Raw genomic sequence first — 24,730 nt, 5'->3', positions numbered from 1 at the left:
AGCTTCCAAGACAGGCAGGAACTGAAAGAATATGTGACCTCCAAACCAGCTCTGCAAGAAATTTTAAGGGGGACTCTTAAAACTCCCCTTTAAGAAGAAGTTCAGTGGAACAATCCACAAAAACAAGGACTAAATAGATATCATGATGACACTAAACTCATATCTGTCAATAGTAACTCTGAACGTGAATGGGCTTAATGACCCCATCAAAAGGCGCAGGGTTTCAGACTGGATAAAAAAGCAGGACCCATCTATTTGCTGTCTACAAGAGACTCATTTTAGACAGAAGGACACTTACAACCTGAAAATAAAAGGTTGGAGAACCATTTACCATTCAAATGGTTCTCAAAATATACCCTAAAAACTATAGAACACTTCTGAAAGAAATTGAGGAAGACACAAAGAGATGGAAAAATATTCCATGCTCATGGATTGGCAGAATTAATATTGTGAAAATGTCAATGTTACCCAGGGCAATTTACACGTATAATGCAATTCCTATCAAAATACCATGGACTTTCTTCAGAGACTTAGAACAAATTATTTTAAGATTTGTGTGGAATCAGAAAAGACCCCAAACAGCCAGGGGAATTTTAAAAAAGAAAACCATATCTGGGGGCATCACAATGCCAGATTTCAGGTTGTACTACAAAGCTGTGTTCATCAAGACAGTGTGGTACTGGCACAAAAACAGACATATAGATCAATGGAACAGAACAGAGAACCCAGAAGTGGACCCTGAACTTTATGGTCAACTAATATACGATAAAGGAGGAAAGACGATCCACTGGAAGAAAGACACTCTCTTCAATAAATGGTGCTGGGAAAATTGGACATCCACATGCAGAAGAATGAAACTGGACCACTCTCTTGCACCATACACAAAGATAAACTCAAAATAGATGAAAGATCTAAATGTGAGACAAGATTCCATCAAAATCCCAGAGGAGAACTCAGGCAACACCCTTTTTGAACTTGGCCACAGTAACCGGAGAAGGACAGTGTATGTTCTCATTCATTTGGGGAATATGAATAATAGTGAAAGGGAATATAAGGGAAGGGAGAAGAAATGTGTGAGAAATATCAGAAAGGGAGACAACATAAAGACTTCTAACTCTGGGAAATGAACTAGGGGTGGTGGAGGGGGAGGAGGGCGGGGGGTGGGGGTGAATGGGTGACGGGCACTGAAGGGTACACTTGACGGGATGAGCACTGGGTGTTATTCTGTATGTTGGTAAATTGAACACCAATAAAAATTAATTTATAAAAAAAATAAACAGAAAATAACCAAGGAAACAATGGCATTGAATGACACATTGTACCAGACAGACTTAACAGATATATTCAGAACATTCCATCCTAAAACAGAATACATATTTTTTTCAGGTGCACAGGGAAAATTCTCCAGAATAGATAACATATTAGGTCACAAAACAGGCCTCAAGAAACACAAAAAGATTGAAACCATACCATGGATATTTTCTACCACAACACTATGAAACTAGAAGTCAACCACAATAAAAAAAATCTGGAAAGAGCACAAGTACACAGAGGTTAAACAACATGCTACTAAACGATGAATGGGTAAATCATGAAATAAAATAAAAAATAAAAAAATACATGGAAACAAACAAAAATGAAAACATGATGGTCCCCAAACTTTGGGATGCAGCAAAAGTGGTCCTAGGTTGGAAGTATACAGCAATACAGGTCTACCTCAAGAACAAGAAAAATCTCAAATAAGCAATCTAACTGTACACCTAAAGGGGGTAGAAAAAGAACAAAAAACCAAGCCTAAAGCTACCAGAAAAAGAAAATAATAGAGATCAGACCAGAAATAAATGACATAGAAGCAAAAACAAAACAAAACAAAACAAAACCCAAACAAACAGAACAGACAAATGAAACCAGGTACTGGGTCTATGAAAAAATAAGATTGATAAACATCTAGCCAGACTTAACAAAAAGAAAAAAAGACTCAAAATCACAAATGAGAGGCGAAATAACAACACCACAGATACAATCTTTTTTCATTAATCTATTAAATTTCATTTTCACACTTTAATTTGTATTCCACTTAGTTAACAGTGTAATATTAGTTTCATGTGCAGAATTTAGTGATTCATCACTTACATACAACATCCAATGTTCAACATACAAGTGTACTCCTTAATACCCATCACAGCTTTAACCCATCCTCCTGTCCACCTCCCCTCCAGTAACCCTCAGTTTGTTCTCTGTAGTTAAGAGTCTGTTTCTTGGTGTTATATGCATGCAACTGATGAATTATTGAAAACTACATCTGAAACTAATGATGGCAAATTGAATTTAAATTAAATAGTAAAAAAAATGTGTTTCTTGGTTAGCCCCTCTTTTGCTTTTCCTCTATGTTTTTGTTTCTTAAAATTTGCAAATGAGTGAAACATATGGTATTTGTCTTTGATTTATTTCTATGACTGACTCAACATAATACTAACTCTATCCACATCACTGCAAATGGCAATATTTAACTCTTCCTTTTTGGAAATATTAGGTGGCATAGATATACACCACATTTTTTTTTTTAGAAAGCATCTTTCAACTAATAACATTCAGGAAGATGGAAGCGTTTTTGTTTTACGTTCAATTTATTTAATATATTGTGTTTTATTAGTTTCAAGAGTAGAACTTAGTGATTTATCAGTTGCATATAACATTCAGTGCTCATTACATCAAGTGCTCTCCTTAATATTCATTATCCATTGAACCCATCCTCTCACCCACCGCCCCTCCAGCAACCCTCAGTTTTGTTCCTATAGTAAGAATTTCTTATGATTTGCCTCTATTTTTAAAAGATTTTATTTATTCATGAGAGACACAGAAAGAGGGAGAGAGAGAGAGAGAGAGGCAGAGACAGAGACACAGGCAGAGGGAGAAGCAGGCTCCACAGAGGGAGCCTGATGCGGGACTTGATCCCGGGACTCCAGGATCACACCCTGGGCCAAAGTCCGGCACTAAACCACTGAGCCACCCAGGGATCCCCACCTCTCTCTGGTTTTACCTTATTTAATTTTTCTTTCCCTTCCATTATGTTCATCTGTTTTATTTCTTAAATCATACATACAAAAGAAATCATATGGTATTTGTCTGACTTATATTGCTTAGCATAATAACTCCTAGTTCCATCTGTGCCATTGCCAATAGCAAGATTTCATTAATTTTTTTGATTTATTTATTTATTTATGATAGAGAGAGAGAGAGAGAGAGGCAGAGACACAGGAGGAGGGAGAAGCAGGCTCCATGCCAGGAGCCCCACGCGGAACTCGATCCCGGGACTCCAGGATCATGCCCTGGGCCAAAGGCAGGCGCCAAAGCGCTGAGCCACCCAGGGATCCCCGATTTCATTCTTTTTGATGGCTGGGTAATATTCCAGTGTGTGTGTGTGTGTGTGTGTGTGTGTGTGTGTGTACACTACTTTTTCTTTATCCATTTACCTGTCAATGAACATCTAGACTTTTTTTTTGATATTTTAGCTATTGTGGACATTGCTGTTGTTATAAACATTGGGGTGCATGTGATCCTTTGAATCACTATGCTTCTGTCCTTTGGATAAATGCCCAGTAATGCAATTGCTGGTTGTAGGGTAGCTCTATTTTTAACTTTTTTGGGGAACCTCCATACTGTTTTCCAGAGTGGCTGCACCTGTTTGCATTCCATAACAGTGCAAGAGGGTTCCCCTTTCTCCACATCTTCACCAACACCTGTTGTTTCTTGTGTATGGATTTTAGCCATTTTGACCAGTGTGAGGTGGTATCTCATTATAGTTTTGATTTGTATTTCCCTGATGCTGAGTGAGTGTTGAGTATTTTTTCATGCATCTGTTAGCTACCTGGATGTCTTCCTTGGAGAAAGGTCGGGTCATGTCTTCTGCCGATTTCTTGACTGGATTTGTTTTTTGGTTGCTGAGTTTGGTTAAGTTCTTTATAGATTTTGGACCTAGTCCTTTATATGATATTTCATTTGTGAATATCTTCTCCCATTTCGTAGGTTGCCTTTTTATTATTTACTGTTTATTTTTTCAATGCTTTATTTAAATTCAATTTGCCAACATATAGTGTAACAGCCAGTGCTCATCTCGTCCTGTGCCCTCCTTAATGCCTGTCACCTAGTTACCCTATCCCCCCATCAACCTTCCCTTCTGCAACCCTTTGTTTCCCAGAGTTAGAGCTGCTTATGGCTTATCTTCCTCTCTAATTTTTCGCCAATTTCCCCCCTTCCCTTCCCTTATGGCTCCTTTCACTAGTTCTTATATTCCACATATGAGTGAAACCATATGATAATTGTCTTTCTCTGATTGACTCATTTCACTTAGCATTAATACCCTTCAGTTCCATCCATGTCAATGTAAATGGTAGGTATTTATCTTTCTGATGGCTGAGTAATATTCCCTTGTGTATCTATCTATCTATCTATCTATCTATCTATCTATCTATCTATCTATCTATCTATATCTATATATATCTCACATATTTATCCACTCATCTGTCAAAGGACATTGTAGCTCTTTCCACCTGTAGGTTGCCTTTTAGTGTTGTTGACGGTATCCTTTGCTGTGCAGAAGCTTTTTATCTTGATGAAGTCCCAATAGTTCATTTTTGTTTTTGTTTCCCTTACCTTTGGAAATGTGTCTAGCAAGAAGTTGCTGTGCCCAAGGTCAAAGAGGTTGCTGCCTGTGTTCTCCTGTAGGATTTTTATGGTTTCCTGCCTAACTTTTAGATCTTTCATCCATTTTGGGTCTACTTTGGTGTATGGTGTAAGAAAGAGGTCCAGTTTTATTCTTCTGCATATGGCTGTCCAATTTTCCCCATAACATTTGATGAAGAGACTGTCTTTTCCACTGGATATTCTTTCCTGCTTTGCAGATTAGTTGACTAGAGAGTTGAGAGTCCTCTTCTAAGTTGTCTATTCTGTTCCATTGATCTATGTGTTTTTGCCAGTACCATACTGTGATGACTGGAGCTTTGTAATACAGCTTGAAGTCTGGAACTGTGATGCCTCCAGCATTGGTTTTCTTTTTCAACATTCCTTTGGCTATTTGGAGTCTTTTGTGATTCCACAAATTTTAGGGTTTGTTCTAGCTCTTTGAAAAATGCTGGTGTTATTTTGATAGGGATTGCATTGAATGTGTAGACTGCTTTGAGTACCATAGATATTTTAACAATATCTGTTATTCCAGGGGTTCCTGGGTGGCTTAGTGAGTTAAGTATCTGCCTATCTCAGGTCGTGACCCCAGGTCCTGGTATTAAGTCTTATTTGGGATCCTTGCTCAGTGGGTGCCTGCTTCTCCCTCTCCCTCTGCCTGCTGCTCCACCAGCTTGTGCTCTGTCAAATAACAAATAAAATCTCAAAAAAAAAGAAATGCAACAGATTTTTATATGTTGACTTTATATCCTGCAACATTGGTGAATTCATGCATCAGTTCTGAGAAATTTTTTGTGGAGTCTTTTGAGGTTTCTACATAGAGTACCATGTCATCTGTGGAGAGTGAAATCTGACTCCTTCCTTGACAATATGGATGCTTTTAATTTCTTTTTGTTGGGCTGCTTGAGGCTAGGACTATCAGTACTATGTTGAACAACAGCAGTGGGAATAGACATCCTTGTTCTTGAACTTAGGGGAAAAGCTCTCAGGTTCTCCCCATTGAGGAAGATATTTGCTGTGGGTTTTTTTTTTTTTAATATGGGTTCTATGATGTTAAGGTATGGTCCATCTATCCCTACTTTGTTCAGAGGGTTTGTATCAAGAAAAGATGCAGTATTTTGTTAAATGCTTTTTCTGCATGTATTGAGAGGATGATACAGTTTTTCTCCTTTCTTTTACTAGTGTGGTGTATCATATTGACTTGCAGATGTTGAACCACCCCTTCAGGCCACAAATAAATACTACTTGGAATAATCCTTTCAGTGTATTGTTGGATACTATTAGATAGTATCCTTATAGAATTTTTGGTCCATGTTCATCAGGAATGGGGTCTGTGATTCCCTTTTTGGTAGGGTCTTTGGTTTGGGGATCAACGTAATGCCAGCCTCGTAGAATGAGCTTGGAATTTTTCCTTCCAGTTCTATTTTTTGGAATAATTTCAGAGAACAGATATTAATTCTTCTTTAAATGTTTGGCAGAATTCTCCTGGGAAGCCATCTGGCCCTGGACTCTTGTTCATTGGGGACCATGGGGGAGGGTGGTAGGTGGGGTTGGGAGTGCGAATGGTGGGGGGAAAAAGACGAAAAAAATTAGGGGATGTGGGGAGTGGGAGAAGATGGGAATGGGGGGGGGGGTGTGAGGAGGTTTAGTTCCGGATGAAAGGGCAGGAATGTGGGACAGCTGGGTGGGGAATGTGTTTGGGAGACTGTTGTGGACAGAGGTGTTAGGGGCTGGAGAGGGGTGGGGGATGAGGGAGATGTGGAGAGGAGGGATGGATGGTGGGGTGGGGTGGGTGGAGGCAGAGAGGGGAGGGTGGGGTTGTTGGCAGTGGAGTGTAGGGGGTGATATAGAGGTTGGATGGGAGGGATTTTTTGTTAAATGAGAAGTAGGGGTGATTGAAGGGGAGAGTGGGGACGTTCTTGGGAGTATAATGGGTAGGGAGTAGAAGTTGGGGTGGTAGGGAGAGGTGGAACGTGGGGTGGGGTGGAAGGGTGGGCGAGAAGTTGGAAGGGGGATGAGAAGGTGGAGTTAGGATGGAGTAGGGGAGGGGTGGGGGGTGTAAGGAAGGAGGGAGGAGGGGTGGTTGGAAGGGTTGGGATGTGTGTAGCAGGTTGTGTTAGTAGGGTTGGGAGTGTGTGGAATAGGGGAGGAAAATTGAAATTTTCCTGTGGTTGTTAGGGATGGGGGGATGGGAGATGGGATGCAATTGTGTGTGTAGGGGTTTTTGGAGCAGGAGTTGGGAAGGTGGGGTCAGATCGCTGGAGGGCGTGGGGTTTGGGAGGGGTGCAGGTTGTTGGGGGGAGGGGGATGTATTTGGGGGGAGGGGGGGTGTGGGGATTTTGGGAAGAGATTATGGGGGTTGGATTAGAGTGTGATGTTTTTTTTGTGGGGGAGATGATATTGATTGTTCTGGCGGTAATTCGGGTGTAAGAGTGGGGGATTAATGGTGGGGTGAGTGGAGTGTTTTTGGGGAACTGTGGGGATCGGTGTTTTCGTTGGGGGATAGGAGGGAGGGGGTGGTGGGTTTGGGGAGGTTGTGTGAGTGGTGCTGGAATTGAGGGAAAATGGACCGTGGATGATATTGGACGGGGGGATGAGGGGGTTGAGAAGTTAGGTGTGTGCGGGACTGGGAGGGGTACAGATGTGGGGGGGGGGGTTTTGAAGAGTGGTGGGGTAGTGGTGCTTGGGGGGGGTTAGGGGGATGGCAGTTGCGGCTATGTGTGGGGGGGGGTGCCGGGAAATTGGTTAGGGGATTTTTATGGGGGTATTTGGGGGTGTGAGGAGGGGGGGTGTGGTAAAGGGTGGTTGTTGTGGGGAGGATGAGAGGTGGTATGGGAGTGGGGGGGTTTATAGAGTGGGGGGGAGGTAGTGTTGGTGGGGGTAGGAATGAGGGTAAGGGGAGAGGGGAATGGTGGATTGTGTTTGGGGGAGAGAATGAAACAAGCTTCAGGGCATTTAATGCGTGGGGTGGGGGGTGAGTTTTGGTGGCGAATGGGTTTGGTGATGTTGGTGTTGGAGGGGGGGGGGTTTGAATGTGAGTAGAGTTGTTGACAGGGGGTAATGGGTTTATGGGTTGCGTGGGTATGGCTGTTTTGTTGGTGGGTTTGTAGAGGGTGGGTGGGAGTGGGGTGGTAAGGGTTTGGACTCGGGAGTAAGGGGTGTGAGGTGGGAAGGGAGATGGAGGGGGATAGGTGGGGGGCGGGATGAGAGGGGTGTGGGGTTGTGGTTTGTGTATTGTGTGGTTCTGTGGGGGTGGGTGGTGTGATTTGTGTTTTATAGATTTTTAGATGTGTTTTGTAGGTTGTTTTGGGGTTGGTTTGTATGTGTTTGTGATCGGGAGTAGTTTGTGATCGAGGGTTAGGTAGGAAGGGTTTGGTGGGTGGGGGATATTTTGGAAGGGTTGGGGGGGGAGGGGATTTTAGAGCGAGAGAAGGAGGGGAGGTTGGTTATGAAGGGGCGGGTTTAGTTTTGCGGGTTGGAGGGGAGGACAATTCGTGGGGAAAACTGGTAGATGGTTGGTGAGCATGTGATGTACAATTGGACGGGAGGGCAGGGAATGGGGGAGTCTCCATGGGGTATGGGGGGCCCAGGAAATGAGGTGAGTGATTAAAGGGGTGGGGGTGGTACAAGATAGGACTTGAAGTATGGATGCGGCTAGGGGAGAAGGTTGAGGGGATTTGGGGCTTAGGGCTAGTGTTGTGGGGGAGTTAGGGGGGGATTAAGTGGGGGGGGGTGGGTGGTATTAAGGTTTTGAATGTTGGTTGTCTTGTAGACAATCAAACACTATGTATATATATGTGGACTGTGTATATTAGGGATGAGGCGGTGATTGATGGCGAAAGGGACTGGGTGACAAAGTGGGCGGGTACGAAGGTGAAATGGGAAGCCTGGTGGGGCGAAAGGGGAGGTACTCAGGCCTGGGTAGAGAAGTTTGGAAGGTGATAAGGCGGGAGGAATAAGTTGGTGGCGGGGGGTGGGGGTTGGTAGAGGGGAAGAAGGGGTAGGTTTGGGGAATGGGGGAAGTGTGAATGTGGTGGGTTTTGTGAGAGATTTGTGTTGGGGTGGGCGGAGACTTTTGTTATAAGGAGGAAAAGTGGGAGGAATAGCCGGATGAGCGAGTATTGCGTAGAAGAGTGTTGTGGGTGTGGTAAGGAGGACGGGTGGGTTGGGAGGGGGGAAAGGTGGTGGGGTAAGGGGGGTGCGTTGTGGGGGACGGGAAGGAGTGCGGGGTGGGGGACAGGTGGGCGAATCGTTGGGGGGGGGAGGGGGGTAGGTGGATAGAGGAGGGAGGGGGGAATGAAGGGGGTGGAGGGGGATGGATAGGGAGTTTTAAGGTGGAGATCTGTGGTGATTGGGGTTGGGATGAAAGGTATGTGGGGGTGGGGAGGGCTCAGATAGGAGTATGTTTGGTTTGGGTTGAGAGGGGGGAAGCTAGATGGGGGGATTAACGATGTATAGGTTGAGGGTGTGGGGGGGGGTGTGGGTGTAGTGTGTGTGGTATGGGTGGGTTATTTGTGGGGCGGGGTGGGGTTGGTTTGTAGAACTGGGTGTGTAATTGATAGGGGAATGGGGTTGTGAATTTGCTGAAATGGGAATTTTTTTTTTGGTTATTTTGTTTTGTTTTTTAGTGATGCTGGGGAGTGGTGTTGTATAGGAAAGGACTATGGGTTGTGCGGGTGGTTCAGGAGTTGGATTCCTTTGAAGGTGTTAGGGGTGGGGTGAGGAGGTATTGTACAAGGGGGTGTAGGGTTATGGAGGGAGGGATGGGTGAGTTGAAATGCAGGAGCATGGTTGGTGGTGGGTAGAGATTAGTGAGAAGGGAAGGAGAGTAGAATGAGGTGTGGGAGAGAGAAGGGGGGAATGTGAGATTTGGGGTTTTTGTTGAGGCTTAGGGGTAGGTTATGGCGGATTGGGGGAAATGGGGAAATAGGGAGATTGTTCTGTTCTCTTGAAAATATACTCTCCATCTCCCGTCTTGAACAAAGTCAACAATCCAGGAGGTGTGCTAGAACTTCAGGGCCAATGGGGGAAAGTCATCATGAACACCCTGACTTGGTCGATCTTATCACAAAGCCTGAAAAGCAAAAGTCCTGGAAAAAGGGGGCCTATATGCTGGGCACTACATGTAATTTTTAAAAAGGAATAGGGCAATATGAAGGAAAAAGGTGGCATGAGGTTTGGCCGTCACACATAATTCAGACACTATGAAAACAAGTTGTGAATTTTTCAATAATTGGGCAAGTTGTATTCTTTGGGAAATGTAGGGGGGGGGTTTGTGAGGGGGGTGGAATAGGGGGATAGGACGAGTGGGGGGTTTTAATGGTAATTCTTGTTTATGGGGGTTTTTGTGTTTTGGTGGGGTGGGGGGTTTAGTTTTTTCTTGTTTTTGGTTCGTGAGTTTGCAGGGGTTATGGGAAAAAAGGGGGGGGTAGGTGTTTAGGATTACTTATGAGGTAGACTGGCAGGGGCAGGTGGGTGAAAATTCGGGGAGTGGACTGGTGCATGATTGAGAGAAGGTAAGGATTTGTGTTAAAGGGGGTTTGGATTGGGTTAGAATGGGAGAGGGATGGTGGTGGAAGGAGGGTAGGGGAAGGGTGTAGAGGGGGTGACATGGGGATAGGGGATGTTGGATTGAGCATAGGGAGTGAAGGGAACTTGGTAGGGATGTGGTTGGGTGGGAAGGCACGGATTATAAACATTTGTCCGCAGTTGTAATGGGGTGATCATGGTACGGTCTCTGCGGTGTATGGGGGCGGAGAAAGGGGGGAAATATTTGATGAGGAAAAGAGGGGTGGATGTTCAAAGGGGGGGGAGCATGGGGGGTCTTTGGCGGGAAGAGGCCAGTAATGACTATTATAAGGGTAGAGTTGTTTGGGGGGAGTTTGGGAGATAGGGACACTGTATTAATTTGCCTTTGGGTGGTTGCCTTGGAGCGGGTGTGGTTAGTCATCAGGGGAGGGAGGGGGGGCTAAAGGGGGTCTGGGAGGAATGGGGGGAGTTGAATGGGGGGGGTGGGGTAGTTTATTGTTTTTCTTTAAATGGTTATTTATTTTTTTTTGTTTAGTGTGCGAAGGGGGGGGGGGTGGGAGGGGGGAGGGGGGTGGTTTTGTTTTTAGTAAGTGATAATTTTTGTCTTTGTTGGTATGTATATATATATATATGTGTGTATGTAAATGTATAGTATATATATATAAGTGTGTGTAAGATATAAGTGTTGATTTGGGTTGGTATTGGGTTTACTATTTGTAGTTTTTTTGAGTGTTGTATATATACAAAATGATAAAAATTTAAAAAGGAGAAAAAGAATTTAAAAATTTTTGCTTATACATTAAAAAATATAAGTAAGGCCTATACACACTATGGATTATTAAATATCTATAGAATGTTTTTTCTTTTTTCCCAATCTAAGAGCTGTTAGATTGGATGTCTATCTTGGCAGTTGACGGTGATTGTTTGGGCGTTTGGTGCGCGAATAGTCTGGGGACGTGGTGCCCTGTTCGCATCCTGTGGCTATGGTGGTATTGACTTTATGGGATTGTACGGCCTCCAGTTTTTCAGGGTGGCCTGGGAATTGAGTTTTGTTAGGGGCTAAATGACTCCTCGTGGAGGCAGCTGGGGTGATCAATGAACGGCTAGTTCTTGTTGGGACTTGGGTGGGATTAACTTGGGTTGGGGGCTTCAAGCGTAGAACAATGGGGATCTGATGACAGGGTGAAGGGTTTTTGGCAAATCCACGATAGAGGAACGGGAGTAGGGGAGTATATGTTTTTGAATATTGGATTAATAGAAAATGAGAGATGAGCGAAAGATGTCTCGAGGGGTGATAGTGAAGTTCGCCTGGTGGGTGGTGGAGTAACGAATGGGAAGTTGGGGTGTATTGTGAATTTTTTTAAAATTTGGAGGTTGTTAGGAGGGTGGGGATGGTAAATGTAGGGGCATGCAAGGGGGGGCTAGGGGGAGTCGGAATAAATAGAGGTGTAAGGAGGGAGGGTAGATGCAAGATGGTTAGATGTTCCAGATATTAAGGATAAAGGGGGGGGGAATGGTGTGGCGATAATCTTAGCTGGGTGGTTTAGATTATAGGTGTGGATAGGGGAGATGAGGGAGGAATGCGAGGAAGTGGAAGGGGTTAAGAGGAATATAGAGATTTCATAATAAGGGGATGAGGGAAATAAAATAGGGTTAAGATGTATGGGTGGGATATAAGGGTGGAAATAAGATGCAGGATATTAAGGTGATTAAAGTAGGGAATGGCTGGTGGACTATAGGGTGATGTAAGGGAAGGGGTATGGTGGGAATGCGGGGGGGTGGGTGGGGGGGTGGGAAGGGATAGCATAGGGAGTGGGTTAGTAGGGAGTAGAGGGTGCTTGCCGGTTGATGGAGCACGACAGAATTAGGGTGGAGATGGGGGGGGTGATATAGGCGGGGATTGGAAGAGAAGGATTAGAAGTAAGGACTGTGGGGGGGGTGGGACGGGGAGTAGGGCATTCGTGTAGGGGTTCGTTTGGGGGGGAGCAGGTGAGAATTTGGGGGGACTATAGAGAGGCGATGTTTGGTGGGGTGTTCAGGTGATTGGGGGAAGGATTGGGTATTGTATTTCGGTGTGGGGAGTAAAAGGTAAGAAGAAGACATGAGGTTAGAAAGAGATAATCTGGGGCAGGGGTGAATGGAGGAGAGTTTAGGGTTTTTGGGGAGGGGGACCTTGTTGGAGGAGTTTGGGTAAGGGAAGCGAGTAGTTTATATTGGGTGGGGGGATGGCTAAAGAGGGGGTTGGTTGGGGAGGGGTCGGAGGGGATTATGTTGGTATGGTATGTTTTATGATTCTTTTTTACTTGGTGCTTTGGAACGGTTTTTGTTTTTTTATATGTAGTGGGTGGATTTAACTTTGGTTTATGTAAAGGATTAGGTGTTAGTGTGATTTAGAGTGGGGGAATGTTGGGGTGGGGGGGGGGGTTTGGGTGGGCCGGGTTTGTGCAAGAGAGGAGTGGGTGGGGTTGGTGGGGATACGTGGGTTGTTGAGATAGGGGGTGTTAGGGAAAGGATGTAGTGTGGAAGGGGTTTAGAATGTGGGTCCGGAATGGGGTATGTTGAGTGTTGGGTTTGTTGTCAACATTTTTTAGTCATTGAGTATGACAGGGGGGGTTCGTGTTAAGGTTGTAGGCTTGATATCGAGTTATTGGTGTGTGTTTGGAGGATGTTCCGGGTTATTTAGCTTATCGTGGATGAAATTGTCAGTAGTTATCCTGGTCAATGGCGGGTTGGGTTAGGTATGAGTCTAAGGGAGTTTCTGTGTTTTGGTTTTTGGTGGGAGGGGATCACATTTCTCTAGAGGGTGTATAGAGGGTAAAGAGGGTAAGGGGGGGACTGTGGAGGGGGGGTTGTTGTGTGTTGTTTGTCGTTGGCTGATAATGGTTTTGGGGCCTATGGCGGATGAGGGTTGTGGTGTAATTGGTTTGTGGGACGGTATGGGAGGGGAATTTATTGATATTGGGGTGGAAGGGAGAATGGTTAGTTAGGTGTGTGAATTGATAAGGTCACCGGTGTTTGAATGGGTTATTTGGTCAATAGTGGTTGATGGGGAATGTAGGGGGTGGAGAAGGGTTTTGAATTTAGGAGGTGAGGATGGAGGGATTGTGTAAGTGGGAATATATTGTTTGTATGGGTTGGGATATTGTGTAGGGGGGTGGTTAGAATGTGAGTGTAGGAGAAATGGAAGGTTTAGGAATTTGGGGGGAAACATTGTTTTTAATTGGGATGGGTTTATTTGTTTTTATGTTAGAAGGTGTTGGGGAGTTGTGGGATATTGTTGTGAGTGTGGGGTGTGTTTTGATGTTGGTGGGTGGTATGTGGTTGTTGTTGGTAAAAAGGGTTGCGTGGGGAGTAGGTGAAATGGAGGGGTTTCGGTGAGGTTTATATTTGGCGTGATGGGGGTAGGGGGGGCACAAGGGGGGGTGATAGGGATTTGTGTTTGTGGCAAAGGGGTTGGGTTTGTATAAATTTGGGTTATTTGATGGAATTTTTGGAGGAGGCGAAGGAGGTTGTGAGCTAGGGAGTGGTTGTTTGGTCAATGTCTATATTTTTTTGTGGTGCGTGTTTAGGGAGGCGGTAGGGTTTTGAGGTTAGCTTGTTTGGTAAATTTTTTTTGAAGTAATTGGGCGGTTTTTTAAGTGGTTGTATAGTGTTATGGGTGGTTAGGTGATAGTGTATGACATGGAGTGAATGCGGTTTATTTTTGAAAGGAGTTGATGGTGGGGAGGTAGTGCATAGAGTGGGAATTTGTTTGGTTCGTGTTTTCGTGAGTTTGGGTGGGGGGGACCGGGGTGTATGTGTTTGGGTGGGCTGGTTGGGGTTGGGTGCGGGGGCAGGAGGGCGGCGGGGCCCCCCCCCCCACCGCCCCCCCCGGAGGAGTGGGGGAGGGTAGTGGAGGTCGGGGAAGTGGACGGGGAGCCGTGCGGAGGGGGGGGGGCGCTTTGGTTTTAGTGAGGTGGGGCTGGGTGGGAGGGGTGGGTGAGGGGGAGGGGGGTGCGTGGGCTGGGGGTGAGGGGGAGGAGGGGTGTCGTGCGGGTTAGTTGGGAGGGGGGGTTTGAACGGGGGTGGTGGGACGGGAAGAGGGGGTGGAGTGGGGTGGGGCGGGGTTTTAATGATGGTGGGGTGGTTTGTGGATGGTATTTACCAGAGACCTTGGGGATGGTGATTGGGGAAAATGTGTGGGGGGGAGTGGGTTGTGTGGTTTTTTTGGGGTAGAGGGAGGACTAGTTTGTGAGTGGGGGAGGGGGTTTGGGTTTATATTTAATTTATGATAGTCACACAGTAATGGTGTGACCCGACCGTGTGGCTGAGTATTACTGTAGGACACGTACGGAAGGTAGAGTTGTAATCGTTTTGGTGAGGTTGGCAGTGTGAGTCGTGGATGAGTTTTTGGTAGTGTTTTTGAGGTTTGTGCGTTGTCGTGTTTGTGTTTTGTTGTGGTTTGTTGATGGTGGCGGAACTGGATAAGGGGCGCCGTGGCAGTCGGGGGTGTGCGGAGTGACAGGCGGAGGAGAATGAGTTGGGAGAAGGGGAATTTTTTATTTTGTATGGTATAGAGTTTAAGAAAGGCATGGAGTAAGAAATTGGCGTGAAAGTAGTTGATGGGGTGGGGTTGGTGTGTGTGAGTGTACGTGTTGTGTGCGGTAGGGGTGAAGTAGGGGGGAGAGATCCGTAGGGCGGGGATTTAAATGTATATGAGATGGTATGTGGGTATTTTTGTGGAGTACGTGTGAAGGTGTTTGGGGGTAGGAGTGGCGTTCAGTGCTGTGGTGCGTTAGGTTAAGGGGGTCGGAAAAATTGGTATGTTGGGCACCAGCACCCCGGGGCGGGGTTGGGCCCCCCACCCCCCCACCCCCCCCCCCCCCCCCCACCCCCCCCCCCCCCCCCCTCTTTAACTCGCTGCCTGCAGCCCAGGGCGTGATCCTGGAGACCCGGGATCGAGTCCCGCGTCAGGCTCTCTGCATGGAGCCTGCTTCTCCCTTTGCCTGTGTCTCTGCCTCTCTCTCTCTGCATCTCTATGAATAAATAAATAAATCTTTAAAAAAATAAAAACAAATAAAAATTGTTATGTAAATTGTTTTTCATTTCTCAGGAATGATGACACAATTGTGCTCTTAAAACTGAAAAGAAAATGCCTCCTTTAGCAGAGAAGTGAGGTTGTTAAGTGAGAGTTGAATGCTAATACCAACATGGAATTTCCTATGCCATTAAAGAAGCAAACAAAAATCTCAGGCTTTTGATTAAGATGTAAGAAGCAATTTAAGTATATTTAAAGTTTAGCATATAAGAAGGGACTGGAACATCCCAAAGTATTATATCTTTTAAAATACCTAGTTGTGTATTATGTACTATTTTATCAGAAATTAGTAACAGTAGTGAATGCTATTAGAAATTAGAAATAATTTATCAAAAGCATAGCTGTTTAAATGGTATGCCTCATAACCTAGCACAATTAGTTTAGATAAATCTAATTTTGGATTACAAGTCAACTGTACCAACTCAAACCTCTAAGGCGATCATAAACTTTGAAATACTTAAATGGGAATATAAATATGACTTTAGATCATTTTTTTATTTATCTAGGGCCCAGTTTTACATTCTATAAAATGAGGTGGTTGTTTTGAATATTAAATATGATATATAAAGTGGATACCATAATAACTAGTATAGAGTAAATAATGTGAGTTGAATGAATTCAAATACTGAATAAATGAATGATGAAGCAGTTCATCTTTATCTACATTTATGTTTATACCCAATTTTGAATTACTATTACTATAATTTTAGCCCTTGATAATTAACTGTTTGATGTTTCAGTTTTATCTCCTAAAAAAGTCCTATACTTATCAAAGTCAATGACTATATTATTCTACTTGTATGGTATCCTTATTGCCAATTATCATATTTTGGAGTTATCTCACCATATGAGATTTAAAACTTGTTTGACAAATGAGAAATTAGTCATTTCCTCTCCTCATCAACCAATTAATTACTCAACACATAAATCTATTTGGACACAACTGTATTCTAGGGACAAAGAAAACTGTCAGTAGGTGTAAAGTGGGAGAAATAAGGATGGCCTTTGTAGGTTGATAAAAGTATTTTGTGAGTCTTAATGTATGTCTTAGAGAACAAACAATAAATATATATAAGGAATATCTAAGTTGCAAAGGACCTTAAAAACCAATTAGAATCACCGCAATCTAATTAGTAGGACAGAGGGAGTCACTGATGTTTTGGCTATATTGACAATATATCATTAAAATCATGTTAGAAGAATATCACTAAGACATCAATATCACAAGAATGAGCAAAGGGATAGAGAACCATATGTTTGTTTCAGGAAGACAGAAGAGCCACAGCACTGCAGGGTCCCCCTGACCATGATGGCAATGGGGTCACCCAGGAGATCAGCTTCATCCATGTAGTGAGTGGTCAATAAGATGGTACGATTCTGTTTATACTGCTGAAGGAGCTCCCAGGTGGCTCTCCTTGAGACTGGGTCCATACCAGATGATGGTTCATCAAGTAACACTACCTAAAAACCAGAAGAATTCTATGACATTCTAGGCTATTGGTGTCATAATTGCTCTTTGACAGGAACACACTTAAGCTAAGATACAAAATCTAGACTAAACATAGTGAAAAAACCCTAGAGAAAAAAATAATAATAATCCCAAACCATGTTATGACAATTGAGCCAAAAAAGGCAAATTCCTTCTATCATTGGCAGAATTCCTTTAAGATTCATATCAACTCTCAGGTTTTTGTCAGCTGAGTTTTCTAGACTAGTTGGAAGGAACCCATGGTTAATGCCTCCTCAACCCCCTCTTTTCTCTCTCTTTTCTTTAATACCTGGGAACCCCCCATAAGTGCTATGATGATGGAGAGTTTGCGCTTCATTCCTCCACTCAGTGCCTTTGAAAGTGTATCACGCTTTTCTAGCAGGTTAAAAGAAGACAGCATATGGTCAATTTCCATAGAATACATGTTTTGATATATTCTTTTAACCTAAAAAGAGGAGGCAGAATTTACATGATGCATCCGACTTTATCCTTGTAAAGTGTTTAGATCATAGCTTTCTTTGTACATCTATGTAGATAAATGAAATTTCTTTCCAGTGTAAAAAATACTTTATCCCATCTCTTTTCTCACATCAGCTACATAGTTAGTGTCTTCTTCACATTGCCTCTCTTTAAAGGAGAGCTCCTAAGGAAAGAGTTTATTCTCAGATTTATAGACATCTGGAACTCAGGAATGGAAGGAGAAAAGAAACATCTCTATTTTCTAGGCATGATGGAGTAAACCACCCCCCCTTCATTTCCCACTGAACTCAATTATTAAACCTGGAGAACTATAAAAAGTAAACATCAGAAGTTGGAACAGAATACCATATTTTGAAGTACCACTGACCCAGCATTGGGTTTACCATTTTCCCCCTTGTTTATCCTCTTAGCCTGAACACAAAGTAATCCAAAGCATGGTAATGCAGATAGAATTGAGATTGAGGAGAAATTCTTTAGTTCTGGTTTGAGGAATGGAAAAGAAAAAAACAAAAAACTCCTAAAGTTCTGAGAGAGTGTGGGAGGTGGGAGGGCCAATTCCTTTTTATTTTTTTTTAAATAAAAAAGGAACCCATTAGGAGTCTTGCTCCAACCCATTAGGAGCCTTGTGGCAGTGATGGTGGCAAGAACAGAAAGGAAAGGGAATCCTGTAAAAGCCAAAATTCTGAGGGAAAGGAATCTTCTCACTTAAGTAGAGCCATGGCTCCAACAGGATAGGGTCAAACCCAGTTGCTTTTTACCACCCTGTCAGCTACTTGATTGTGGCACAATCATGAAAGTGGGCAATTTCATTCTTTCTTTCTTTCTTCTTTCTTTCTTTCTTTCTTTCTTTCTTTCTTTCTTTCTTTCTTTCTTTCTCTTTCTTTCTTTTTTTTTTTTAAGTGGGCAGTTTCTGCTAGAGGACTGAGAAAGGAATTTTCAGGAACTAGAAAATACTGGAGAGATAACAGAAGAGAGGAGCAGGAAAGTATGACTGTAAAGTTATTTATGAACTCATGTTTACCCCATCATTTATATATATGGATCTAATCCTAATTAGCATACCAAACTTTAAGAATTATGCTAATTAGTAAACCTCTACCCATATGTGAATTACTGAGTAACATACAAGGGAGAGCCTGGAAAATCACTGCAAAGACTTTGAAGCTGACACTAAAACCATAGTCCACAGATAAGATATAAACAAGATGAAGTCTCATGATTTACTTTTGAAAACATCCAGGATAAAAACAAAAATTACCTGGCACACAAAGAATCACAAAAATCTCAACTCACTTAGGAAAAGACAATCAGCAGATATCAATGTCAGGATGGCACAGATGCTGGAATTAAACTAGAAAGTATCAACAAAATAAAGAAGTTAGTGGAAATCTTAAAACTAAAAAATTTCAATAACCAAAATAAAAGGCTCATTAGATAATAGAATAGAAATTATAGAGTAAAGGGTCAGTGAACTTGAAGGTTGATCAATAAAAATTATCCGGATTCAGACCTGAGATTTATAAAGAGAACAGCCAGAAAGCTACAGAGAGAAGGCTGTCACTTCTAGCAAGGTAGGAAGACAGAAAAAAATAAAATAAAAAAGAATCAAGTAGGAGAGGGGCACCGTGAGGAGCTGGGCTAAAGCTGGGCGGCAAAAGTCTCTGGGACAGGAAAGCCCAGCCCTGGAGAAGCCAGAACTTTAAGAATCTGCACCAATTCTTCCCCGATGGAAAAGCACTTAGCAGGGAAGTCGAGCAGAACTGCAGGAGGAGCTGTGGAGCCTCCAGGTTCCCGGAGTCACTAATAGAGGAAATGCACCTGGGAGAGAGCGTACCACAAACTGTGGGTCAATCTCAGTAGAGGTTTGGCACACGCACCTGGCGGGGCACCTGGGAGAAGCCAGTTGGTCAGGCGTGTGGCTCCGCACAGAGGTGTCTGCACCCTGCTGCCCTCGGTGCCGAGGCCCTGGGAGCACAATTCCAGCAGCACAGGGCCCTGGATCCCAGGGCGCCAGGGAACACAGCCCATGATCCTGCACTCCCCCCGGGACACGTGATAGCAGGGAGGGCACAGGACAGTAAGGACTCTCCTGCCACCGGGTGCCCCCAAGCTGTGCAGATCAGTGCCCCCGTGCCACCCCTGCCCCAGTCCAGGAGCATCTAGGGGAGCTGGAGCTGGAGGCCTGGCCAAGCTGGAGGCCTGGCCGCCGTCAGTGTTGTCCCTCCTTGTTTAACGGTGTGCCTGGGAGAGGCGGGGTCACCAGGGAGCAGGGGTCTCACAGGATAAACAGCTCCCACTGAGCCCGGCACCCTGTGGCAGGTGGTGGTGCGGGCATCTCCCCCAGGTACACACACCTGAGAATCAGCACAGCAGACCCCCCCCCTCAAAAGAACAGCTGGAATAACAGGGGAAGAGCAAAATCTTGACCAAGCAGCGCTGGAAAGCTCCAGGGGAAGTTGAGGGATTTACAGTATATAGAACTAGAGGATACCCCTCCTTCCAGCCTCCCTTTTTCCATTACAATTCGTTTTTATATCAGACTAAAAATTTCCAACTTTTTTCTCTTTTCCCACCTTAACTACAATATTCTTACCACCTCTTCATTTCTAAGTTTCTTCATTTTTGAGTTTCATATTTCTACAATTACATGTCTTAGATATATTTTCCACTTCCAGATTCCCTTCAACATATTCAACTTAATTTTGGGAGATATACAAGATATGTTTTTTTTTAAATTTTGTTTTCTCTGCCTCACTTTGTTCTACAATGGTGTAAGTTAATACCTTCTAAAACATGACCAGCATATACTCAGAACCAAGTGCTACACTGTGCTGATTCATTCTATGAGATTATATTCTCTCTTCATTCCCATTCTGTCCCCCTCTTTTATCTCATTTATGTTTTTGTGGTCAATGTTGGGGATCTCTATAAGTATTCTAGTTTATATAAATTTGGGACTGAGCATCTTCTAACATACAGAACTTAATATACTCAGAACCAAGAGGATCACCCTCTAGGACTCCTCAGGTAGACTACATTCTCCCTCCACTACAACTTCATCACCACTACCATCTCCCAGTTCCCCCTCCCACTTTTTTTCTTTTTTCTTCTCATTTTTTTCTTTTTAAAAAAGATTTTATTTATTTATTCATGACACACACACACACACACACAGGCAGAGACATAGGCAGAGGGCAAAGCAGGCTCCATGCAGGGATCCTGATGTGAGACTCGATCCCGGGTCTCCAGGATCATGCCCTGGGCTGAAGGCAGTGCTAAACCGCTGAGCCACCTGGGCTGCCCTTTTTTCCTCTTTACTTTTGCTTTTTTCTATCTTTTTTCTCTTTTTTTTTGGGATTCTTGGCCTTTTATTTTTTTACTAAAATAGGTTAGAGACAGAATTTAGGATAACAATTATAAAGTACTAGCTGGGCTTCAAAAAGGCATAAAAGACACTGGAGAATATCTTAGTGCAGAAATGAGATGTAATCAGGCCGAAATTAAAAATAGTCTAATTGAAATGCAATCTAAATTGGATGCTCTAACAGCGAGGGTAAATGAGGCAGAGGAGAGACTAGTGACATAGAAGACAAGTCTATGGAAAGGAAAGAGGGAATGAGACAAAAACAAATAATAGCCCATGAGGAGAGCCTTTGAGAAACCAGTGATGCCATGAAAAGAATACATGTCAGAATTATTGAAGTGCCTAAGGATGAAGAGATAGAGAGAGAGTAAGAGAGAGAGAGAGAGAGAGAGAGCACACCGGAAGGTGTACTTGAGCAAATTATAGCTGAATTTCTCTAATCTGGGGAAGGAAATAGGCTTTCATATCCAAGAGGTAGAGAAGACCCCTCCCAAAATTGATAAAAATAGATGAACAACCTGACATATAATAAAAAAGCTTACAAATTTCAGAGATAAAGAGAAAATCCTGAAAGCAGCTTGAGACAAGAGATTCCTAACATATAGAGGGAAAACACTGGATTGACTGGAGACCTCTCCACATATATCTGGCAGGCCAGAAAGTGGCTGGCAAGATATATTCAGGGTACTAAATGAGAAAAATATGCAGCCAAGAATACTTTATCCAGCAAGGCTGTCATTCAGAATGGAAGGAGAGAGAAAGAGCTTCCAAGACAGAAACTGAAAGAGTATGTGATCACTAAGCCAGCCCTGTAAGAAATATTAAGGGGAGAGGGAGTCCGAGAGTAACATAGACCAGAAAGAAACAGAGACAATATACAGAAACAGGGATTTTACAGGTAATACAATGGCACTAAATTCATACCTTTCAATAATTACTCTGAAAGTAAATGGGCTAAACGCTCCAATCAAAAGACACAAGGTATCAGATTGGACAAAAAAGCAAGACCTATCCATATGCTGTCTACAAGAGACTCATTTCAGACCTCAAGACACCTCCAGACTGAAAATGACAGGGTAGAGAGCCATTTACCATGCGAATGGACCTCAAAAGGAAGCTAGGGTAGCAATCCTCATATTAGAAAAATTAGATCTTAAACCAAAGAGTACAGTAAGAGATCATACTATCATACTTAAATGGTCTAGCCAACAAGAAGATCTAACAGATATAAATATTTACGCTCCTAATTTGGGAACAGCCAATTATATCAACCAATTAATACCTAAGTAAAGAAACACACAGGTAATAATACATTAATGGTAGGGGATTTCAATACCCCACTCACAGCAATGGACAGACTATCTAAGCAGAAGATCAAAGAATGGATGACACACTGGACCAGATGGACTTCACAGAAATATTCAGAACATTCCATCCTAAAGCAACAGAATATATATTCTTCTCGAGTGCACATGGAACTTTCTCCAGAAAAGATCATGTAGTAGGTCACAAATCAGATCTCAACTGATACCAAAAGATTGGGATTATTCCCTGTATATTTTCAGACTACAATGCCCCTCCCTCTGCTCATACTTGTGTTCTCTCTCTGAAATAAATAAATAAAATCTTAAAAAAAGTAAAACAGAAACCAAAATGAATAGAATGGAAATGAAGAACAGAAAAATATATGACTATAGTAGGATATTTTAGAAATACTCTTCACTTAGTAATAGAACTATTAGACAGGCATCAGCAACTATACAGAAAACTAAATAAGATCAAGTTACTGAATCTAATTGATGTTTACAGAAAGTTCCAACCAAACAGTAGGAAACATATTCTTCTCAAGTGCATATGGAATAGTAACCAAGATAAACCATATCCTCAGTCATAAAACCTCAGCAATTTTAAAACATTTATAATTACACAAAATATGATCTGTGACCAAAATAGCACTAAGCATAACAGAAAGAAAGCAAGGCACCTTTCCATCACTTGTACCTTAAGGATCATACTCATAAATGATCTATGAGTCACAGATTAAATCTCAAGGAATGTAAAAAACATTTTGAACTGAATAAAAATGAAAATATAATAAATTGTATCAAAAACTGTGGGGTGCAACAAAGGAGTGCCTAGAGGAAAAATCATAACAATAAATGCTTATGCTAGAAAGAGAATGCAGATCGTCTTAGAAGCTACATGGGCAAACCAAAAAACAGACTCTTAAATATGTATAAAGAACAAACAGATGGTTACTAGAGTGGGGGTGAGTGGGAGATATGGCTGAAACAGGTGAAGGAGATTAAGAATACACATATTGTGATGAGCACTACCCTACTATACAGAATTGTTGAATCACTATATTGTACACCTGAAACCAATAGAAAACTGTATTTTTAACTATACCAGAACTAAAATAAAATTTTTTTTTATAAATTAATTTTTATTGGTGTTCAATTTACCAACATACAGAATAACACCCAGTGCTCATCCCGTCAAGTGTCCCCCTCTGTGCCCGTCACCCATTCACCCCCACCCCCCGCCCTCCTCCCCTTCCACCACCCCTAGTTCATTTCCCAGAGTTAGAAGTCTTTATGTTCTGTGTCCCTTTCTGATATCTCCCACACATTTCTTCTCCCTTCCCTTATATTCCCCTTCACTATTATTCATATTCCCCAAATAAGTGAGAACATACACTGTTTGTCCTTCTCTGATTGACTTACTTCACTCAGCATAATACCCTCCAGTTCCATCCACGTTGAAGCAAATGGTGGGTATTTGTCGTTTCTAATGGCTGAGTAATATTCCATTGTATACATAAACCACATCTTCTTTATCCATTCATCTTTCGATGGGCACCGAGGCTCCTTCCACAGTTTGGCTATTGTGGACATGGCTGCTAGAAACATCGGGGTGCAGGTGCCCCGGCGTTTCATTGCATCTGAATCTTCGGGGTAAATCCCTAACAGTGCAATTGCTGGGTTGTAGGGCAGGTCTATTTTTAATTCTTTGAGGAACCTCCACACAGTTTTCCAGAGTGGCTGCACCAGTTCACATTCCCACCAACAGTGTAAGAGGGTTCCCTTTTCTCCGCATCCTCTCCAACATTTGTTGTTTCCTGCCTTGTTAATTTTCCCCATTCTCACTGGTGTGAGGTGGTATCTCATTGTGGTTTTGATTTGTATTTCCCTGATGGCAAGTGATGCAGAGCATTTTCTCATGTGCATGTTGGCCATGTCTATGTCTTCCTCTGTGAGATTTCTCTTCATGTCTTTTGCCCATTTCATGATTGGATTGTTTGTTTCTTTGGTGTTGAGTTTAAGAAGTTCTTTATAGATTTTGGAAACTAGCCCTTTATCTGATATGTTATTTGCAAATATCTTCTCCCATTCTGTAGGTTGTCTTTGAGTTTTGTTGACTGTATCCTTTGCTGTGCAAAAGCTTCTTATCTTGATGAAGTCCCAATAGTTCATTTTTGCTTTTGTTTCTTTTGTTTTCGTGGATGTATCTTGCAAGAAGTTACTGTGGCCAAGTTCAAAAAGGGTGTTGCCTGTGTTCTCCTCTAGGATTTTGATGGAGTCTTGTCTCACATTTAAATCTTTCATCCATTTTGAGTTTATCTTTGTGTATGGTGCAAGAGAGTGGTCTAGTTTCATTCTTCTGCATGTGGATGACCAATTTTCCCAGCACCATTTATTGAAGAGACTGTCTTTCTTCCAGTGGATCGTCTTTCCTCCTTTGTCGAATATTAGTTGACCATAAAGTTCAGGGTCCATTTCTGGATTCTCTATTCTGTTCCATTGGTCTATGTGTCTGTTTTTGTGCCAGTACCACACTGTCTTGATGACCACAGCTTTGTAGTACAACCTGAAATCTGGCATTGTGATGCCCCCAGCTATGGTTTTCTTTTTTAAAATTCCCCTGGCTATTCGGGGTCTTTTCTGATTCCACACAAATCTTAAAATAATTTGTTCTAAGTCTCTGAAAAAAGTCCATGGTATTTTGATAGGGATTGCATTGAACGTGTAAATTGCCCTGGGTAGCATTGACATTTTCACAATATTAATTCTGCCAATCCATGAGCATGGAATATTTTTCCATCTCTTTG

The 24,730-nt window shown here is 42.9% G+C and overlaps 1 protein-coding gene across 1 annotated transcript in view; it reads right to left on the bottom strand.

The window, feature by feature from the left end:
• LOC129519856 (phospholipid-transporting ATPase ABCA3-like) overlaps positions 1-24,730 on the bottom strand; it is a 202,114-nt gene that overhangs the window by 104,904 nt on the left and 72,480 nt on the right. The window contains 2 exon segments of the mRNA XM_055340688.1: positions 16,512-16,747; positions 17,065-17,220. Of these exon segments, the coding sequence (XP_055196663.1) occupies positions 16,512-16,747; positions 17,065-17,220 (392 nt within the window).

This window comes from Nyctereutes procyonoides, unplaced genomic scaffold (assembly GCF_905146905.1).
Source record: "Nyctereutes procyonoides isolate TBG_1078 unplaced genomic scaffold, NYPRO_anot_genome, whole genome shotgun sequence".
NCBI lineage: Eukaryota > Metazoa > Chordata > Mammalia > Carnivora > Canidae > Nyctereutes > Nyctereutes procyonoides.
Note: the sequence above shows the minus strand (reverse complement) of the source record. Positions and strands in the feature narration are given on the sequence as shown.